At 32.8% G+C, this 21,881-nt stretch overlaps 2 protein-coding genes across 2 annotated transcripts; one reads left to right on the top strand and one right to left on the bottom strand.

Annotated features, from left to right (window-relative positions):
• Positions 1-2,617: 2,617 nt before the first annotated feature.
• LOC142609662 (mitochondrial succinate-fumarate transporter 1) lies at positions 2,618-5,637 on the bottom strand. Its single transcript, XM_075781317.1, has 2 exons — positions 5,070-5,637; positions 2,618-3,450 (listed from the first exon to the last, which is right to left on the bottom strand). Exons 1-2 carry the CDS (start codon positions 5,478-5,480, stop codon positions 2,914-2,916), a joined length of 948 nt encoding a protein of 315 aa, XP_075637432.1. The 5' UTR covers positions 5,481-5,637; the 3' UTR covers positions 2,618-2,913.
• A 10,390-nt stretch (positions 5,638-16,027) lies between these two features.
• On the top strand, positions 16,028-17,204 carry LOC142609988 (late embryogenesis abundant protein B19.3-like). Its single transcript, XM_075781709.1, has 2 exons — positions 16,028-16,248; positions 16,581-17,204. Exons 1-2 carry the CDS (start codon positions 16,134-16,136, stop codon positions 16,865-16,867), a joined length of 402 nt encoding a protein of 133 aa, XP_075637824.1. The 5' UTR covers positions 16,028-16,133; the 3' UTR covers positions 16,868-17,204.
• The last annotated feature ends 4,677 nt before the right edge of the window (positions 17,205-21,881 follow it).

The following is a 21,881-nucleotide window of genomic DNA, read 5'->3' as shown; positions in this document are numbered from 1 at the left end:
TTTCTTAGGTCTCCTCTTAAGATTCAGTTATGTAACTATTTAACTAAAAAATATGCTTCCATCTTATGAGAAAAAATCCACATAGCTCTGAATCTTAAAATGAGAACTTAAGTACTGTACCTAATTCTCATAAAATAAAATAAAAAAGTACCGTACCTAAACCTTGTCCTATAATTATATGTCTTATTGTCTTTACTACTAAAACATTTTTTTTAATGCATATGACATATTTGGAAAATTTCTGTCCTTGGCTTTTTATATATATATATATATATATATATATATATATATATATATATATATGGATTTGATTCAAGTTGCACCTGGTGTAACTCTAAGTAATGTTACACTACTTAATATTTTTTAATTTGATGCAAATTTTGACAAACCTACCGTTAGATTACATTATCTTCGTATATTCTCCATACTTACAAAATTTCAAGATGATCAAAGATTCATAGCTATGTCATCAATCAATTGTTTAAATTCAAATTTTTGTAATTTAAAATTATGCATAAAAGATGAGTTTATGAATCAAATGGTAAATTACATTCAATAGACATGAAAATTGGTATGCATGTTAAAAACATATAAAACATGTAATTCAACGATTAGATTTTCAAAATATTCATTTTATAACAAGTTATTGGGTGATGTAACATTTATATATATATATATATATATATATATATATATATATATTTATTGTTGAGTAAGCTTGGCTTATATATATGATACGATGATTTTGCAAACTTTTTATATATAACGGGAGACGAGTTAAGTGATAATTCAATGGGTAACTACATTCTGTATTTTTAATAATGGAAAGTAACATTATCAAAAATATATAACAACATTTTATATTTTTTTTAATGGGTAGTGACAATTCAATGGACAGTGACATTCTTTGTGGTGTTTTGTATCATATGTTTGTAATCAATTTTTAGGGAGTGTTTGAAAAAGTAATTTGAGAAATAATTTTTGTAGTTTTTTGAAATATGTGTGGGTGAAAATGTGTGTAATGTTATTTAAAATGTGAAAATGTGAGTTTGGAATTACTTACCAAACAAACCCTTATTTTTTAAGTTTTTTAGCTTCATTGCGAGTGTAATCGTATACAACTTTAGAGCATCACTTTTTTATGAATATAACTATAATTTACAAACTTTCAACAAATAAGCAATTTGCAAAAAATTGCATCATAATGTACACTTCATGTTATAAAGGAGGGATTGTGTGTGGGCTAAGCTTAAATGTTCACGTGCTACATTTTGCCCTTTTTGAACTCCCACCATATGATTAGAGGAAATGAAATGCCTGGTTTATTTCTAGTGTTAAATATCTACCATTAAGGATATGTTTTGAATCATCATTTTTCTATTTGCTATTTGAACTATTTGATTAGCTCTTATAAAAGTTATCTCGGAACATCAATTTTCTATTTGCTTTTTGAATTATTTGGTTAGCTCCTATAAAAGTTAGGAAAATATTTGTTGCACACACATTTATACATGCAAAAATTGTATTGAAATCATGACTCGATTTAAAATTGTGACTTCAAGTCATGTTTTTAGTGCAATTTTCACAGGTGTAATGACACTACTCTAAAAGTTATATCTTAGTACATTATTTTTCTATTTATCATCTGAACTATTAGCTCGCAATGGCTTTATTTTCTGCAATGAGTTTGTTCTACTAAATTCTTCTAATTAACTCTATCAATAAGATCGGCCATAGTTTACATGTTGTATGGTGTCCTCCTCTATCCAACATAGTCAAATTGAACACCAATGTTTGCTCGAAGGGAATAAAGATGGTAAATGGAAGGTAGACCTTGTGTTTGGGATGCTTGGAAGAGAGGCCTTTGTTTCTGCTACCTTGCGTTGCCCATGGTTGGGATTCTTTTCTTATACTAAATGGACTAATAGTGTTATTGTAATATTATGGGCCCTCCTTTAGATTCGGGTTGCTATTAACCTAGAATAGAGGCTTTAAGAGAGTCTTAGCTAAGCAGATTCTTTGCTTACCAGTTACCACCACATGACCATTTAACAATTAACACAAAGCATCCCCACCCTATGCTCCTAATCTAATTGCAGGAACATACTGGGCACTGGGAAGCAAAGCACACTACTGGAGGCAAATATGTGTGCTGATGTTTTGGCTAATGGGGGTTAACAACATGTCAACAACAGAAGAAGGAAATACTTTATGATACTTCTCCCAGATCTTTGTTTTAACTTTCTTATTGGTAGTACACTGGAATCCATATTTTGTGTGCATCTTAAGTTATGTTGCTTGTTTTGTATTGAACTTTTTCTAGTTGTTCAATGCTTATTACAGTGAGGAAGTCAGGTAATAAAAACTTTTTCTGGTCAGGCAGTACTCTCCTACTGCACCTAGACAAACAAATATACTTCCCTTCGAGTGAATGAGGAAATCATAAAGTAAAAACTTTGCTTTCCCCAAGGAGGTACCACTAAAGAAGTCACCAAATTAAAGTTCAAATTGTTCAATGTACTGATTTCTCAGATGTCCAAAAGGGATGCTAAGACATCTGCTGCCTCCTCAAATCCATTCTTTGGCCACATCAAATTCCTTCAACTTGTCAAGAGTCATGTAACTCAACTCGCACCTTATGATATTTTCAATTGAGACTTCAAATCCTCCCACTTCAAATTATCAATACATCCAAAAAAAAAATGTCCTTCCACTAACATAAAATAAATTTCCAAAGCTAGAAGGATTGGTCATTACTGCCCCTAGGCCCCCCTCCCCACTTTACTTGCACCTCAAAATTATTGATATGATTTTTTATTCTGATGTTCACACTAATGAAATTAAAAATGTTACAACAATTTCTTAACTCTATGCTTGCAATGGAACATACAAGCAAAACAATGTGAATGATACCTACAAGGGTGCACCACGAAGATATCTCCCCTCATAAAACCCAGTCACTTGGTCAGCCACAGCCCACATTATGGCCTGGCCAGGTGGGATCCTCATGAGTCGCGGCAAAAGTCCTTTCCACAAGGCAAGAAGCCCTTCCTCTGCATATATTGTTCTGATGGCATGGATCATACCTTTGTATTTCAATGCACCTCCCTCCCGGGTTTGAGCCATCAACCTTGTTTTCACAACGTCAAAGGGTCCAGTACACACAGGACCTGCTGTACCTGCAAGAAATCCTGATATCATAGACTGCCATAGTTGGAGGACTTTCCCATCACCTTCATGTTTTTTCCACAATAGTACATCAAAAGCATTTTTCGCTGTAAACATGGCAGCCTGGTTTGTCCCGTTACGCATAACAGTTGGAGCAGCCCCTGCCCAGAGACCAAGGATGCCTTCTTCCCGGATGATCAAACGAGCACAGTGCACAGGACCCTTATACTTCAGAAGCTCAGGACTCAAACCTCTCTGTTGCTGCAATCTAATTTTAACCACCTGCACCAAGTAATCCCCAATTTCCTCATAAGACACAGAGAATGCATTAAGGTAGGTAATGCCTCTACAGTCAAAGATAAAAGTTCAATCACTCCATCCAACTACAAAAAGCACAGTAGTATCTTCTCAACTCATACAAATCACTAAAACTAAATTTCTTGATTTCTTTTCATTCTGATTCTGATAAGCAAGCTGTTTAAACACACAACACACCATGCAGAACTTTCAAATATCTTGCTATTTGTAAATAACATATTCCTCACAAGGCCAATCTATGTGCAGATTACACAAATAATATTGTGGGCATTGATGGTTGACATAACTGAGGTTGCAATTTAATATTTTCTTAACTAAAATTCATTAAAAAGTGCAGAAGAGGTGTAATCCTAGTACACAAGAAGTATGCGAAGAAAGCGTCAAAATAAGACAAGGAAAATATACAAAGATAATAAGCAAGACACTTTCATCTATGAAGTCCAATAGACTAAAAGGAGAAAAGTGATCTCCAGATGGTGTTCATTCATATAAGGTCTGAAGAATTGAAAACTTGAGATATGCCAGACATTATCATCCAAGGGCATATCATCTATAAAGTCCGATAGACGAAAAGGAGTAAAGTGGGCTGCTAATGTCCATTCCTATAGGGTCTTGAGATATGCCACCAGTGACCCTTTTCCTTCAAAAGTACGTAAGTTCCTTTCTCGCCCATTTCAAAGTAACTCGAGGCTACAATTTTAAATTAAGAGCTATTGCACCCATTTTAACAGCAAATTATGTACATACATCTCACATCAAGAGATAGAAGACAAGAAAGAAGAAGAAATTGTGTTTGAGAGAATCCTGGAGAACATAAACAACTACCTCTGATCACATTTTGCACTCATGTATCAAAGTCCAACGCAGACGACCGACCAATTAGCGCTCAAGTGCAGCAAAATGAGAAAATTAAATAGGTGGACCTAAAGAACTTGTATTACAGCAGGTATCATGATTTGACAACTGGCCTCCCTAGACCATAACAATACTCCATTTAGTAACCAGAGTCTCAAATCATTCTCCATTAAGAACTTAGGATTCAGGAACAAAAATTAAGAAGGATTAAGAATTGATAACAAAACATTTCTCTTTCTTCAGTAATCTTCATTTGATAATGAAAAGCCCAGCCTGATTTTCTTGATAATACATTTTTTTTTTTGTTACTTTAGCGATGAATTGCCATGTATTAGTGCCACAGGCTTAGTTTTAATTTGTATTTCGATAATTGCTATTCATTTCAAAAACTGAAAATAAAGATAAAATATACCTAAATATATATTTATATTAATTACTTCTTCTATCTCATCGTGCCGTGTCCAAATTTTTTTCTGCATTATTGCCGTGTCCAATTTTTTTTTCAGCATTATTGCCGTGTCCGTGATTCTTAGCTAAACAGCAAAAACACAACGAAAATAGTAGCTGCAAATAAGTTGATTTCAACTTCACTAAGCCAAAAATTGGATTTGAAATCAATTAAAACACATGCAAGTTTCAAATCATGTAAAAAAAAGCATTTTCCAGTAAAACGTTTTCCCGAGAAAAATACGAAATTAAAAAATCCGCATTAACAAACAAAAACAAACCTCAAAAGGCGTAACGATAGCGAGAGCTTCGAGGACTCCAGCACCGAACCCAGAGAGCAACCTCCCCTTATTGCTGATCTTCCCAGACTCAGAGTCCTTGAAAGCGCTCTGAAACATGGCATTGGAGCCCATTCGAAGCGTGTACTTGAGAGTGAGGTGAGTAGCGAAGGGAGTCAAGCCCTTCCACAGGGCTCGCACGCCCTCGGAGCGAGTAATCGTGGTGCCGCAGTGGATTATTCCCCTGTAATTCCCGGACCGGTCGAGCTGGAGCCGGGTCTTGATAACGTCGATCGGCTGCAAACAACAGGCCTCCACGATTCCGCCGAGCGAGCCTGAGATTGCTTTCATGTAAGGTGGGATCGTTTTCCTCTGTGGCTTCTTTTCCGGGAATTGGGATTCCTCGGATTTCATGGTTTGAGTGTGGGGAATTGAAATGTTTAGGGATTTTTGGATTTCTGATTGAAAATGAAATGTAGAGAAAAGCAAGAGAAGTGTTTTTGTTTCTTATGCTTCTGCTTCCTTTTCTCTACTCTTTTTTTAGTACTGGTGAAGTGACTCTCTCAGGTGTGTTTTTAAAAGCAGCCTCAAACTGAGAGAGGAAATTAATAATGTTTTTTTTTTATTCGATACGTTTTAAGTTGGGGAGGGACAAATTCGATGAGTTTTTATTTTTTATTTTTTATGACTTTTGTGATGATACTTTTTATCATCAAATTAAAATTTAAATTTAAATATATGACATAAAATTAAATTTTTAATTTAAAATTTTAATTTTAATTTCTCTTAATTTCATCTATTATTATTGATATATATATTATATATATATATATATATAAAAAGGTATATTTCATCATGTGAATAGGGAATATTTCAAGGGAAATACATCATGTGAATAGGGAATATTTCAAGGGTACAAATAAAGGGTATTAACCAAAGTGCCACTCGCTCATTCCTTTTGGTTATTGGTTATGTTGTGACAACGCGACGCTGACCGAATCTAATTCATAAACCTGAAAACAAAAGAAAGTGTGTTCCCCTTTATCAAGTAGGTAAATTAGGCATATGAACTACTATTACTTTGCTTTAGAGTCAATTGAAACAAAGTGAAGAAAGAGGCAGAATGGAGAAAGAAAAAGGACATTTGTCAAAAATTTAATAGTTTGAAACTTTGAATGTATAAATTTAGTAATTGGCGTTTTTCTTGATATTTGTATATAGTTTGACTATATATATATATATATTATTCAATGTGGTATTATATGCGGTTTAACCTATGTCTTGAGGGCACTTATTAACAAATATTATAAAATAAAAGTGAATGATTATTAAAATAGTTTGACGAATTTTCTTTGGGACCAAATAGGACAATGCCTTTTAATAATTCTTAATTTGTTTTCTTTCTTAGCAGCTTACCCCAAAAAAAATATTTACATTATTTATTAAGTGAAAAAATATATAGTTTGGATTCTATTCTCAAGGATTAAAAAGACTCAAAAGGGATAAATGAAAGGGAACGGTAGTTAACTAAAAGGAGTGATGCATACTTGGGATATTTTCACGTGTGGTACCAAAGTTTCTAATTCAGGATTCAGATTATGAAACATGCTGTTTTTTTTTTTTTTTTTAAGTAACTAATAATGATTGCTCAATACGGTTGAGATGTAACAAATACACATCAGAAAGAGGTTATAAGTATATATAATATGGGTTGTGTTAACGGGATTAACAACACATTTTGAGTAATTTTTTGTGTAACTTTTCTAACTTTTGATAATTTTTCAATTTTTGGTCTTTTTTTTTTATTTCTTTTAGCAATTTTTTTTACAGTTTTTTTTCCTCTTTTTAAGTTAAACACAAAAGAGGAAATGTCAACCAGCACGGTGCTGGTTAACATTTCCTATATAATATATGTAGAGACGTGGAGTATTTTACTGGCGACTCAAAATGCGAATATCTTCTTCTGCTTGGACTTGGAACTTTGGAAGCATTTAGAAAAAGACAGTTGGGCACGTGCAAACCCTATTGGACCACCTAAGATGGCTTTCATGTAAGGTGGGATCGTTTTCCTCTGTGGCTTCTTTTCTGGGAATTGGGATTTCTTGGATTTCATGGTTTGAGTGTGGGAATTGAAATGTTTAGGGATTTTGGATTTCTGATTGAAAATGAAATGGTAGAGAAAAGGAAAAGAAGTTTTGTTTCTTATGCTTCTGCTTCCTTTCTCTACACTTTTTAGTATTGATGAAGTGACTCTCAGGTGTGTTTTTAAAGCGGCCTCAGACTGTGTGAGGAAATTAATAATTTTTTTTTTTTTCGATACGTTTTAAGTTGGGGAGGGACAAACTCCATGAGGAGATTCTTCTTCTTTTCCTCTACGTGAAGTCATTGACAATCCAAAAAAAAAATTAGGACTAATTATTTTAGATTAATAGTGTGAGGTGCCGAAGACCCAAGAACCTGAGGACCCGAGGAAGGGAAAGCCGACACGTAGCAAGCAAGAGGAAATAAAGGAATAAGGAAATTTACCTGATAATACCCGAAGATGAGGTGGCATGGGCACTGGTAACATAAGGGACATATTGCAAATATCTAAATGTGGCAGGATAATCTAGAAGATTGCATTAAATGTCTGGCACCAACTTTTCTAGCCGCATTAATTAGAAAATATCAACTTTGTCCGTTGCATTAATGTAGATATGACCTGAACAGTGTGAAACGCAGAGTTAGAGCTTTGTTCTGTTATCGACAGACAGGTGTCGGGGGAAAAAGCTTGATAGATGGCAAGGTGTAAGGCTGAGATAATAGGAACGAATGATATAAATAGGAGCTGGAAGATATGGAAGGGGGACTTTTGTTGTTGGACCCTCTCTACCAAATATATTGTATTCGGACCTTTGGTTAAGGAACAAGCAGTGGGATACTTAGCGGGTTTATGAGTTTTTAGGTCCTTACAAATAGTATTTAAATTTAAGTTACCACAATACATACTTGATGCGATTGCCACTTCACAAATATAAATATTTGTGAAATGTGAGAGGTAAAAGAGGAAATTTCACACACACATATACACCTAAATTAGGTTATAGTATAATTTCTATTTTGTATAAAAAAAATATTTAAATTTAAGTAAATAGTATAAAATTGTGACAATCAATTGATAGGGATGTCAATGATTTTAATAAGGGCTTGTGGGTGAATAGTATTATCTAATATTAGACATTAGAAGAATTTGGTTGGACTCTTCCCTCTTTGTAAAGGAAATAAATCATGTGAATAGGGAATATTTGAACGGTACAAATAAAGGGTATAAACTAAAGTATCACTCCTTCTTGATTCTGTTGTGATAGCATGACGCTAACTCAATCCAATTCATAAACCTGGAAACCAAAGAAAGTGTATTCCCTTTTCCTAAGTAGGTAAAGTAGGCATACGAACCACCATTGCTTTGCCTTAGACTCTATTGGAACAAAGTAAAGAAAGAGGCGGAATGGAAAAAGGAAAGGGACATTTTTCAATAATTTAATAGTTTGAAACTTTGAATGTATAAATTTAGTAATTGGCGTTTTTCTTGATATTTGTATATAGTTTGAACATTTTAAAATATATATATACAAATATAAATATAATATAAATATTATTCAATGTAGTATTAAATGCGGTTTAATCCATATCTTGAGACACTTGTTAACAACAATCATAAAATAAAAGTGAATTATTATTAAAATAGCTTGACCAATTTTTACATTATTTATTAAGTAAAAAAATATATAGGTTGGATTCTCAAGGATTAAAAAGACTTAAAAGGGACAAATGAAAGGAAATGGTAGGTAACTAAAAGGAGTGATGCATACTTGAGATACTTTCACTTGGGGGTGATTGCATTTGCATGTGCATCTAGAGGCTTTTTGTACCAAAGTTTCTATAATTCAGGATTCAGATTATAAAATGTGCTGATCTTTTTTTTTAAGTAACTAATAATGATTGCTCAATATGGTTGAGACATGAATAATTTTGTTTGATATACTTACTATATATAATTACTAATATTATGCTCGTGCAATGCATGACTTATCAAGAATCATGTGTAAATTAATGAAAAAAAAATTATATTAATTAAAATTAAATAGATTATAAAAACAAAGTAATCTTTTACTCTTTTTTAAAATAAACAACCTTTTATTTTAAGTTATATAATGAATGCACATTGTGTAAGATTAAGTTTTTATAAATAAAAAAATCGTATATAAGTCAAAAATTAATTGAATGGAATATGGTAGATAACTATGCAACTAATATAAAAGGAGATGTCTGAAAAATATAAAAGAGAGTTTGCATGATCAAAACTCAAGTGCATATTTAAATGAAAAACCTTGAATTCAATAATTAAATAATAATAATTGAAAGCATATTTAAGTAGTAACCTCAATGTAATAGTTAAGAATTATGAACAACCCAAATTACTAGACATTAAAAAATAAAAGTAGATAAACTTACGTAAGAATTGAATTTTTGTCTTGGAAAGTGAGGGAGGAGGCACCGAATTTCTCCTTATCAAAACAAAATGTGTAAATATAAACTTCAAGAAATTTTTTTGAGAAAAAATTTTGATCGAGTGTTTGGAAAACTCTCTAGAAAAAAATGAATAAATAAATAAACCAAACAAAATTGGGAATTTATTTTTTGAAGCCAAGAGAGACTGAATTTGAGAGAAAAACAAATAACAAATAACCCTAAAAAATTATAGAAACTTGGACGTTCAAAATATTAATGAAAAAAAATCATGAATTTGGCCTTGCTGTTTAAAGTGACTTGAAAATATAAATATGAGAGTTATGGTATTCTAAAACTATTATCCATAACAAATAAAATTTCAACCATGGTAAACTTCAACCAAAAAAAATAAAAAAAGTTCATAAGAAGTTGTTTTTATTTAGAATAATAATTTTAAATTGTGAAGAAGTTGTTATAAGCAAAGAAAAAAAAAGAAGGAATTTATTTAAAATCAAATACCATAAAAATCAAGTTGTTAACGTTAATTACAATTTTTTCCCTAATATACGGTAAAGATCAATTTTTTAATGTTATTAGCTTCTTTTTTTTTGGCTATCCAAAAATTTGATATTTATCCAAAAAATAAATTAATTAAAACAAAATATATTTGAAAAAAGTAGACAACAAATTTATTATTAACTAGCATTATGCTTGTCCGATGCATAGCTTAATCAAAATTCATATGTAAATCATTTTTTATTAATTTACTTAAAATAAATAAATATTTTACTTTTAAGTTACATAATGAATGCATGTTGCGTGAGACTAAGGTATCATAAAATGCATATATATATATATATATATATATATATATAATTGAATGTAAGATAGTAGAGGTACTCAAAAATATATATAAAATGATCTTCAATAATATATTGAACTTTAAGGCTCAATTAATCGCATATATTTAAATGGAAAACCCTTGAATTTAATTGTTAAAAATTATCCAAAACAATAATTGAAATCATGTTTAAGTGAAACCTCAATTCAATAATTAAAAACAATCTAAATTATTAAACATTTAAAAATTTGAAGTAGAGTAAGACTTACATGAGAATCTAATTTTTTCCCTTGAAACCATGGAAAAAAACACTGAAACTTGAGTGAGTTTCACCCTACCAAGTTTAAGTCTTATGTGTTGAACACTACATGTGTCTATATATGCATAAAAAAATAATATGAATTTAACATTTATTGTAGAAAAGAGGTGGTGTAGTCTTACCTTGTCTAGCTTATTATTGTTATAATCACTTTGTGTAACGCGTGTATATGCATAAAAAATTATCATAATTTAATATTTATTGTAGAAAAAAGGTGGTGTAGTCTTACCCCTTTCTAGCTAATTCTTATTATAATCCATTTATTTTGTGACAAGAGAGAGAAATGCTTCTTTTGAAAAAAAGAGGTCAGCATATAATATATAATATTTAAGATATTAATCTTTGGAAATGGTATCCCATACAGATTATTATTTCAATTGTGGGCTTTAGTAGTTAGAAGTTAACGCATAGTAGTTAATGTGGGGAGTAAAAGGACCCAAATGGGCATATGAGCCTTTGGACTGTAGCATGAAGGGCCGACCTGCTTCAGAATTGAACTCTACGAATTGGCCAATACGCCGAGGGTCCAAGGTTACAGCCGAGGACGAGCTTCTCCTCGGACAAGCCCTAGAGAATTCAAAGTTTCATTATGAAGGTCAAAGCTCAACTCTAGAAAGACTAATGGTTAAAGGGGGAAACCCTGAACCTTCTCGATACCCTAGTGTTAAGGAAAATATCTAGAGTAAAGGCTGCCACCTCCGCATTAAAGACTCTGCACCTACCTCCCTGGCCGCATTAATGGGGAAGTGACCCCTGAACAGTAGGGCAGAAACTTCTAGTCAGGGTCCCAAAGGGCATCTAAAAAGGGGTATTTAAGGGAGGAGGAATACAAAAGGAAGGGGGGATCTTGATCTTTTTCTCTCTCGCTGACTCTCTCTCTCTAAAGAAAAAGAAAAGAAATAAAGGATTGTAACCTGTAAGAAAGAAAGAAAAATAATAAAGAAGTAGTCCTCGACTCGAGTCCGAGGAGATCCATTTGCAATTATCGTTCGTTATTTACCTGTATTCGTTTATAAAAGCCTGTTATTAAGCTCCCCGCACTTCTAACCTAGGTTTCAAGCCCACACTCTACAAATTTTATTGTTTAAGGCTCATTGGGCCTGAGCCCATAATCTTCTTTGGGTCCAGGTGCAATTGTGCACTTACAGTTAATAATTAGAAAATTAGTTTGAAATTTTTTTAAACCAATCCCTTAAAAAAGTTATAGTAGATTTTGTATCACGTTAATAAATTATCTCTTTATTCATTTTTTTTTTAAAATCTTGTTAATAAAAAGTTATTGATAAAACTATTATTAGTAAACATTTTTTAGACTTATCTATTTAGCTTTGTTGTCAAATTTATATAAACTCTTTTATTTTATTTTGTTTCTTTTTTTTTCCAGTGAATATAATACAACAAAAAACCTATAAACAACAATTTACATTCAATATAAAGAATATAATCAAACTTATGCATGATTTAAAATTAAGAAATTAACACAAATTATAAATTAAGATATAAATTTAGAAAAAGAATAAAGAATAAACCTGTTTGTTTTCTCTATCACTTTGAGAGATGAAAATGTAAGTATGTAACTAAAACCTAAATCAATTATTGTAAAAGAGAATAAATGAGTACGAAAGTTTAATATTATGAATTGAGTTGAAATGTGTGTCAAAAGTTTTTATTAATATGTTTGAAGTTAAAGAAAAATAGTTTAAACAAAATGAAAAAATAATAATGAAGAAATAATGCATACTTGTATACCTGTAATATATATATATATAGAGAGAGAGAGAGAGAGAGAGAGAGAGAGAGAGAGAGAGAGAGAGAGAGAGAGAGAGAGAGAGAGAGGTAGGGTTTCATTTGATATAGAATTCAAATCTTGTTGGCATTAAGATTTATAATCAATTTGTTTGTTGCTATCTCATAAATCTCATAAAAAATGAAGAAAAAAAGGTCATATGAAGAGAAAGAAAAATGAAAACATTTTTTTATGGAAAAATGGAAACTTTTCTTTTATAACCAAAACAGAAAAAAAAAAAAAAAAAAAAAAAAAGGTTTTTTTAGAAGAACAAACATTTATTATATATAGAATAGATACTTTTTTTTTTAGAAGAAAGAGAAGGTGTTTACTTTGAACTCAAATACTTATTACCTTATTTACAAATTTTTTTTAACTTTATCCAAAAAAAAATTTGGTAAATCAGTATGAACAATAATTATCTATAAAAAAAAAATTCAAGTCTGAAGTGGAAGATTTTGCTATTGAATATGTAGCTATTTTTTTTTTTTGGGTTTTATGTTGTTTTTTATTTTTTATTTTTATACAGGAAATAACATAATTTAAATAAAAAAAAAAAAAGAATAGATGAAGATTGTTGTTTTTTTTTTGTCTCTTAAATTTAAAAAAAAATGATTAGATGAATAGTTTTTTTTTTTTTTTGGAAACTGATTAGATGAATAGTTTGAATTGTAATCAAATTAAAATTTTTTATCAACTTATAAATTATAATAATAAAAGGATTAAATGAAAAGTTTGGATTGTAATTAAATTAAGATTATTATCAATTTAGAAATTATAAGAGAAGAAGATAAGTACAAAAAAATTATAGTATTTTTTTTTAAAAAAAAATTTGCTATTTAGTGCAACAACTTGGCGCAATCACGCTTCTAAACCTAATTTTTATTATATAGTATATGATAAGATTCCTCCCCATATGTATATCCTTTCAAGGAAAGTGCTGTTTTTTCTTTCTTTTTTTTTTCTTTTTATTTTATTTTAAATTCATGGGATTAGCTATACTTCTAGATACACAACTACACATTTTAATATTTTACGCTTTGGATTTTTTTTTCTTTCTATCCTATTATTTTAGATTTTTTTGATAATATTTAGATAGTCACAATTGTAGGTTGTAGTTGTAGGGAACCAACCAACTAAATTTACTTTTCAAAGAAGAAAACCAACTAAATTTAATCTCTTTTTAAAATTTTAAGTTTTGTTAAATGTAGGTAGCATGTTTTGTTAAAACAGTTATTTCTTAATGTAAGCTGCATGTTTTGTTAAAACTAATTTCTTAATGTAAGTTGCATGTTTTGTTAAAACTAATTTTTTTTTATAATACACTACAGGTTCAAATAAGGATTAGATGCAGAATTTGGATTACAATACACTACACTTAAAAAATAAAGATTAAATGGATTAAATGAAGAATTTAGATTGTAATCAAATTAATATTTTTATCAACTTAGAAATTATAGTTGATGGATTAGATGAAGAATTTCAATTGTAATCAAATTAAGATTTTTATCAACTTAAAAATTATAGGAGAAAAAATTATATATTTTTAAAATTTTAAAATTTTAAAAAATTTCTTCTATTTAGTGAAGCAACTTGCGCAATTACAACTTCTAAGCTCACTTTTTATTATATAGTATAGAATAAATTATTTCACTTCATAAAAAGTATATGGAATATGGGGAGACGTGGAATATTTTAGAAGCGACTCAAAATGCGAATATCTTCTTCTGCTTGGACTTGGAACTTTGGAAGCAATTAGAAAAGACGTTTGGGCACGTGCAAGCCCTGGTGGACCACCTAGGCACCTATCTTAGATTTTTTTTTCCCTTTTCTTAGGTTGGGCTGTTATAGCGATTCACTCGTGTGACCTGTGATGCCCAAGCCTGCTTAAAATTAGACCCATATAATGCCCATTCAATTGTTGTTCTATTTTCCTCCCTCGGCTTATGGTACACTTACAAACCCGTAATATTTGCCCAAAGCCTTGTCAAGCCCATTAATAAAAATGGCGAAGCAGAGTCTGATTTCAATCCTCTAGACCCCTGAAAAACAGAAACAGAAACAAAAACAAAAGGGAGAAACAATCAGGGACGAAGCCAGTACTTGGAGTTAGCGGCTTTCATTGCTATGACATGGTGACTCGACTCAGCCTATTTTTTTACTACTAAGGATTTTTGTTAAAATTTTTTTAAATGGCCAAGTAGTTTGTTCTGGGTAAAATATATTGATTGGACTTAATTTTTTTAGTTTTATTATATTGGTAATTTTTGTTGTTGAGCTAATTTTTTTGAGTTTTTATATTTTGTTTTAGATTTAATCTATTAATTTTTTATGTCCTTTAAAAGGTGAAAAATGCTAAAACTACAAAATTTTTACAAATTACTAATGTGATAAGTGGTTATTGATATATAAAAAGTTATGCAAGTGTACGAACTAATAAGAATTTGCTACCTTAATAGTTTGTATAAACATTGTAAAAACGTTTTTGGCTATAAGATTACTCTCAAAAGAATTAATGGCATTATTAAGGGGGGCAAAGTGTAATTTTATTGAACAAAATTGTTAAACTTAGTACCTATTAGTATAATAATATTTTTATAAAAAAAATTAGGGGGGGCCATTGCCCCCCCTAGTCCAATAACAGCTCCGCCCATGGAAACAATCCCTCTCCATTTTAAGTGTGACAAATTTTATTAGGCTTTTATAAATAATAGTGTACCTATTAATATTATCATATCATTTAAAATTTTATGTATTACTTGATATATCTTCAAAAATCGAAATTATGGTATTTAATAATTAATACGAACAGTTAAATAGATTCTTTTAAAATAGAGCTTATAGAGCATAAAGTCTTAAATAGTTTTTTCTTAGCTAGAGAAATTCTATGCAACTAATTTGGAAAATGTGTGAGTAGATTCTAATTAATTTAATTGATAAAATCTCTTATTCTCGAATAAAAAAAAAATTAGAATTCAAACCCGTTTACATAAAAAAAATCGATCAGTATTTTGATTTGAGAATAAAAAATAATCCTCATAAAACTAACATTAAAATTATATTGTATTTTTTATTTAGAATAAGAAGAAGAAGAAGAAGAAAATATGTGTTTTATGAACCGTTAGGCTTGTTGTATTTGTTTTTCTTTCTCTCATATAACTTGCAATTTGTCACATTTCTGCCGAAGCAAGCATGTATGAAGTTCCATGGGACTGATGTGTAGGTTGTTAGCGGCATAAGGAATGATCGAATGGGAGACCACAAAGGACACGTGGAAGACAGTAAAACTAGCATAGGCATAGCCAACCGAATGGCTGGGAACAAAGCTAGGATAGGACTCGTGTCAATTTGATTGCTGTAAATAGATACTGTTTTCACCGACTCAGGTTGCTACTTGTCATTCACCTATAGTTCCTCTGCTACTGTTTTGACGCGTCTACCCCCTTACGTGTCTTCTACCCCTCCTTTCTCAGCTTCACAATTGGATTCTCTATATAAAGGAGTAGTGTGTTTACTTGGATCTTCATTGTACTTGTTCGTATAATAGCTAGCAACAATCAGTGCAATATTGGCAACTAAGCTTTGATTATAGCAGTTTGTGGTGTGAGGGTAGAGTCTTAAGAAAAAGAAATGGCATCAGGACAGGAAAGATCAGAACTTGACTTCAGGGCAAGGCAAGGAGAGACTGTTATTCCTGGTGGAACTGGTGGAAAGAGCCTTGAAGCCCAGGAGCACCTAGCTGAAGGTAAAACCTGTTTGTTTTTTTTGCTTTTAGGGTACTATAAATTTTCTATGTGAAAAGTGAATACTTTAAATAGAATTGAAAAAGGTAAAGAAATATGTGACATTAACAATACTCATCTAAGATTTATTATTATGTTTGTGGGACAAGGACTCCAGCCAACTAAAAACAAATTGGTTAGTTCGTCTGCTTAATCAAAATAAGCTGAAAGCATTTTTTCTTAACAAATAAAATTAGCAGCAAATAAGCACTAAGAAACTAAGTTATAGCATAAACCTAAACTTGTGAGCATGATCATATTGTGCTAATTTGGCATTGTTGGTGGTGATGAAAAGGACGTAGCCGTGGAGGGCAGACTAGAAAGGAGCAGCTTGGACATGAAGGGTACCAGCAGTTAGGCAGCAGAGGAGGACAGACTAGGAGAGAGCAGCTGGGACATGAGGGTTACCAAGAGATTGGATCCAAAGGAGGACAGACTAGGAAACAGCAGCTTGGACATGAAGGGTATCAGGAGATGGGTCGCAAAGGCGGATTGAGCACCATGGACAAGTCTGGAGGAGAGCGTGCAGCAGAGGAAGGGATTGAGATTGATGAGTCCAAGTTCAAGACTAAGAACCGTTGAGTATGACTACTAAATAGTTCTGGAACTCTGGCTAGCTAGGCTTGTGACGTCTCTCTTCTGCTTTTTGTAGAATAAACTGGTTTAGGTTTGGTAGTTGTGTAAGAATAATCTGTTGCTTTTCTGGTTTGTGCTTGTGTTCCATCAGTGTATGTGTGTTTCTGATGGATAATCATAAACCAGTACTCTTTAAGTTTCTATGAAGTCTAGGTTGCTTGAAATGGGAAGGGCTTGATGCATGATTCCCTTTTTTGTTGGCAATGGTTGGCTTATTACTTTCAATGGTTGATGCTAACTTTGCCTTTGAGGAAGTGTATAACAAAGCAACAACCTTGTTTCCTGAGATGAGAGATCTGGTGAATCTGAGTATTGACTTTTTTTCCTTAAGCTTCTGACTATTTATAGTATAGCTACTGTCCCTTATATAAACTGAATTGATAAGCTATTAAGACAATCCAAAAGATTTTGACTATAGATAGTATAGCTACTGTCCCTTATTAGAAAATTCTAGTGAGGGTTAGGGTGAGCAAAGAAAAATTTATTGGAAAAAATGGGACCTAAAGTCTTTGCCAATAGTCCTTTGTAATCATTCACTCACTCCCCAATCCATGCCAATCAATTTCTGCAAGTCTCACATAACCAAATATTCAATTCGATACCCTTCAATATAAATCAAGCATCTTACAAATGCAAACCAAAGCTACAGAAATTAAGAATGTCTATTTCATGACAAAGAAAGAAACCATATAATACCCAAAAAAAAAAAAAAAAGACGTGCTAAGAAGTCATTGAAAGTACCACCATAAACACCTTATATTCTTAAAAACCAAAAAAATAAAAAATAAACAACTAATAGGGGTGTTTGGTAGAGTAGTTTGAGATGAGATTTTTGTAATTTTTTAAAATTTGTGGGGTGAAAAAGTGTTTGAAAAAGTGTGTAAAGTTGTTTAAAATGTAAAAATGTGAGTTTGAGATTGTATAACAAACAAACCCTAAATCTTTATCATAAAACTATACTAATTCTTAATTTCTCTAAAAGAGGTAGCAATTGAAGGAAGTAATATATTTTCTCAAATGCTCACCTCAAAAAGCTCCCATTTTTTCTCTCAATCCTCTTTCAAAAAATTACATTAAAAACTTAACTTCCACCTGCATCATTACTAAACAGAACCCTTTCAATCACAAACAAAAAAAACACCAAAAACAAAAAAGGGCGAAACCAATTCTAGAATTGGTTCCCATCCATTACCAACGGCACATGTCTCGGCAATATATTTTCCTCCACCGGAGCATATTTTCTTCCACCGAAGTACTGGAGCAAATTTTCTTCCACCGGAGCTCCGGCGACGGTGACGTGCACTTTGTCTTTGTGGTGTGCCAGTGACATGGCACGGAGAGAGGAGTTGGCGGTGGTTTTGGAGGGAGCACATGCGGTGGGAGTTAGCGTTGTGTTGTTTTCTTAGTAAAATAAAAATAAACTTGATATCTTGAAAGTAAAGTTTATGTAAATTTTTTTTTTAAAAATTCATGTTTTCTTTTTTTTTTATTTGAAAATTTGATAGATTGATCCCTAATATTTTAGAGTTACATTCCTTAGTTTTAGTAATACTATATTACCCAATTAAATTGGTTAGTCTTAGGAGTAATTTGAAATATACTAGGCATATAATTTCTCCTCCTGCTACACAACCTGTTTAAGTTTCAATCTCAAGTAAATCAGTATATAAGTCTAATCACTTAACACATACTTATGGTGCACTTCTACATCTACAATAGCTACAATGTGTTACCAAAAAATAATGAAAGAAAAAGAATTGACTGCAAAAGAATATTATTTACTTAAGTTCAGTATGTTAACAAAATAATCAAGTGAAGCCTATGTAACTCAAGAGGGAGATACCTTTGCAAGATTTCCAAGAGATGCCAATGGTAAAAAATAGGCAGAGTACAATGAAGTACTTAGATGAAAGATTTCGCCTGATAAATTAACAAATTTAATGATCTGTATTAGGGATTGTTTGGCATTGTGGTGGGCCTTTTTTGTGATTTTGGGCTGAACTGTCTCCTACTGCATTGGGCCAAAGTATTCTGGATAAGAGGGTCGGGACCGGTCCAATTGCAACTCACTTTGGTTCGGCTTGCGCACAAACTATGCCTCCGTTTGCCGAAACTATTGTCACATGCCCACGGCAGGCGAAACTGCCGCAAAAAAAGGTTGTGGCAGAATGGGTACAACAAAACAATGATAAGCGAGATACGCTATTGTTAGACGAACTAAGTAAACAGTCTTTCACTAAAAAAAAAGAAAAAGTTGTAAGAGTAATAATAAAAGTTGGAGGAGAAAATACATTAATAATCAGTAAAGTCAAAGAAGAATATGACTAATTTGCCATATTTAATTTAGTTACGGGGCTGTGGCCAATAAGGGAACCATTTCCTCAATGTGGGTAACCTCGTAGAAGCATCCTGCCGCAGAAATTACATACTTTGAAGGAGCGGACCTGAATGGCTTGTGTCCGAAAGTATGTCTTAGCAGAGGGTAGACTTTAAGAGGGAGAGAAGGAGAAAACTCATTAGTGCATGCCTGTCATTCTAATCCCTCTTGCTTCTTTTTTTTACTCTCTCTTTCTTTCCCCTATTTTACCATTTCAATTCTTCCTTTTGTTTTCTTGTGCTGCGTGATGGTGATCACTCTTGTGGTGAATGCCACAGTTGCCTCTCTCCCCTACTATGCATGGAAAAGGCTCTTTATATACTGTCTGATGTGACTGTTTCTTTACCATTTTACCCCTTAACAACCTTTGTCTGGTCCGGTCCTTGCCGACCACCACTGGTCTGTCAGTGCCCCAGCCACCACCACTTACCTATGCTGGCTGTGCCACTCCCAATTACCAGACAAAAAAGGTTATTTTGTTTGTTTGCTCATTGTGGGCCTTCTCATCTGCCACGGTGTAAGTGTTCTCCCTTCCTATCCCTTATGGTATGTACTTAGTAGTTCCAGCTCATCCTTCCTCTTTTAGGTAATATGTCATCCCAACAGGACATTTTTCCCAAAAGAGCTTGAGTAGGAACCCCAGAATAAGCTTCCCCTTCTCCTTACCGCTAGACCATACCTCTCTTACCTCTGATCCATAACCCACCACTCCTGTATTGGTTGTGTACAGGATGGTATGGCCTGGGTCTTGCGTGTGCTCCACTTCCCGTGTATGTCCAAAATCTGTTTGTTGCTCATGCGTTTGTCGTGGTCTGAGGCTTGTTTGTGCGTTTTACCGCCTGCCCTTGACCTCTTATGGCATGAACCGTCTTCTGGTCTTTCATTCTTTATTGGTTTGTTTCTTTCCAAGGGCTGGGCCTTGCTTGGTTTTTCTCCTTTTAGTCTATTCCTTGCTCCACCCGTAGTCTCGTTGCCATTCCTGCCACACCATTCTGTTGTTCTTGCCACGGTGTTATTAGGCCCGTGTTTGCTAGGCCTCTTTGGGCCTGCTGCCCAGCCTTCTTTCAATAACTCCATATGGTCATTCATGTTACTTTGGACTTTCTCAATCCATTACATTGCTTATGGGCTCTTTTGTCCCATTTCTTTCTCCTTGGGCATCTTTTGCTCATTTGCTTTCCTTAGGCATTCTCGGCCCATTTCCTAATTCTGCATTCCCATGGGCACTTTGCTAACTCTTTTGGGCTTCCTTTGCCCAATTACTTTATCTTTCATCCTTGGGGCTCATGGGCTTTCCATCAACCCATTTCTTTCTTACTTCATTACATCGGGTTTGCCATGACCCATTCTTTCTTTTCTTCGTTACATAATGCCCATGAGTTTACTATTTCCTTATTTGGGCTCCTCTGGGCCCATTTGCCTTTCTTAAGACCCATTTATTCTTTTTATGGGTTTGTGATCCATTATTCCTGCCATTAATGGTTCTTTCTTATCAATCCACTAACTCTCTTTTTGCCCATATTGTTGGGCTTCTTCTTACTGCTAGGCTTCTCAAAAATGAGCCTTAACAGGCATTAACTTATAAATTCAACTTTTAGTTTTTAATTTTTAGTTTTTAGTTTTTATGTACAAATTTTTAGAATTTTTTTTTCTACATTTTCTCACATTTTTAAAAAAATTCAAAATACAAGTATACTTTAGTATATTTTCAGTAAAAAGTTTTCAATAAAAACTAGATAATCTATTCCCAATTAACGGTCACTAAGTGTATTCCTAAAACTTTCTAAAATCATGAAACTTTCTAAATCCTAATCCATAATAGTTTTCCTAAAACTAACGAATGTAACTCTAAAATAATAGGGATCGATGAATCAAATTTTTAATAAAAAAATTAATAAAATAAAATTTACATAGTTTTTTTTTTTCGGAAAAATATTTACATAGTATACTTGACTTTCAAACATTAAGCAAGGACTTTTTTGGGTCCCATTAATATATGTCTCAAGGAGTATATTGGAGCTAAACTTGGTGGCACAATCCATCCTTATCTACACCATGTCCACTTTCAATATTCCAATAAAGTTTGTGACAAGTTAGACTGACTAGCTAGAAGGTTTTGGTGGAAGCCCAATCAGCAGGAAGGTAGATTTATAGCTTGGAGAGCCTGGGACAATCTTTGCTGCCCTAGAAGTGTTGGGAGGCCCAGGCTTCAAAAAAGCGATAAGTATCAATCCTGCTCTACTGGCCAAGCTAGCCTGGATGATAGCATCCAAAAAGGATAGCCTATGTATGAGGATCCTTAGAGCCAAATACAAGGTCAAAGAGGATTGGCTTCGGGCGGACACATCTAAGCATGCTTCCCCTACTTGGAAAGCAATCGAGAAAGCAAGGTCGGTGGTTAAGAAAGGTGCTTGCTTCCGTATTGGAGATGGCGAATCCGTTGATATGTGGCTGGACCCTTGGGTGTCTTGGGTTCAAAACTTCATCCCATCACCAAAGGTGGAGTCTTTGGTACAATCGCCCATGAAGGTAGCCCACCTTATCAACCATGAGCTCCACACTTGGAAAACATCACTGGTGCTC

The sequence above is a fragment of the Castanea sativa genome, chromosome 9 (assembly GCF_040712315.1).
Source record: "Castanea sativa cultivar Marrone di Chiusa Pesio chromosome 9, ASM4071231v1".
Taxonomy (NCBI): Eukaryota; Viridiplantae; Streptophyta; class Magnoliopsida; order Fagales; family Fagaceae; genus Castanea; species Castanea sativa.
This window is presented reverse-complemented; position numbering and strand designations above follow the sequence as displayed.

Bases quoted from the DNA above. Each gene is read 5' to 3' on its own strand.
- LOC142609662 (XM_075781317.1), bottom strand. From the start codon at position 5,480: ATGAAATCCGAGGAATCCCAATTCCCGGAAAAGAAGCCACAGAGGAAA. The intron at 3,451-5,069 runs GTTTGTTTTTGT...TACTTGGTGCAG, and splicing joins CTATCGTTACGCCTTTTGAG to GTGGTTAAAATTAGATTGCA.
- LOC142609988 (XM_075781709.1), top strand. From the start codon at position 16,134: ATGGCATCAGGACAGGAAAGATCAGAACTTGACTTCAGGGCAAGGCAA. The intron at 16,249-16,580 runs GTAAAACCTGTT...GGTGATGAAAAG, and splicing joins CCAGGAGCACCTAGCTGAAG to GACGTAGCCGTGGAGGGCAG.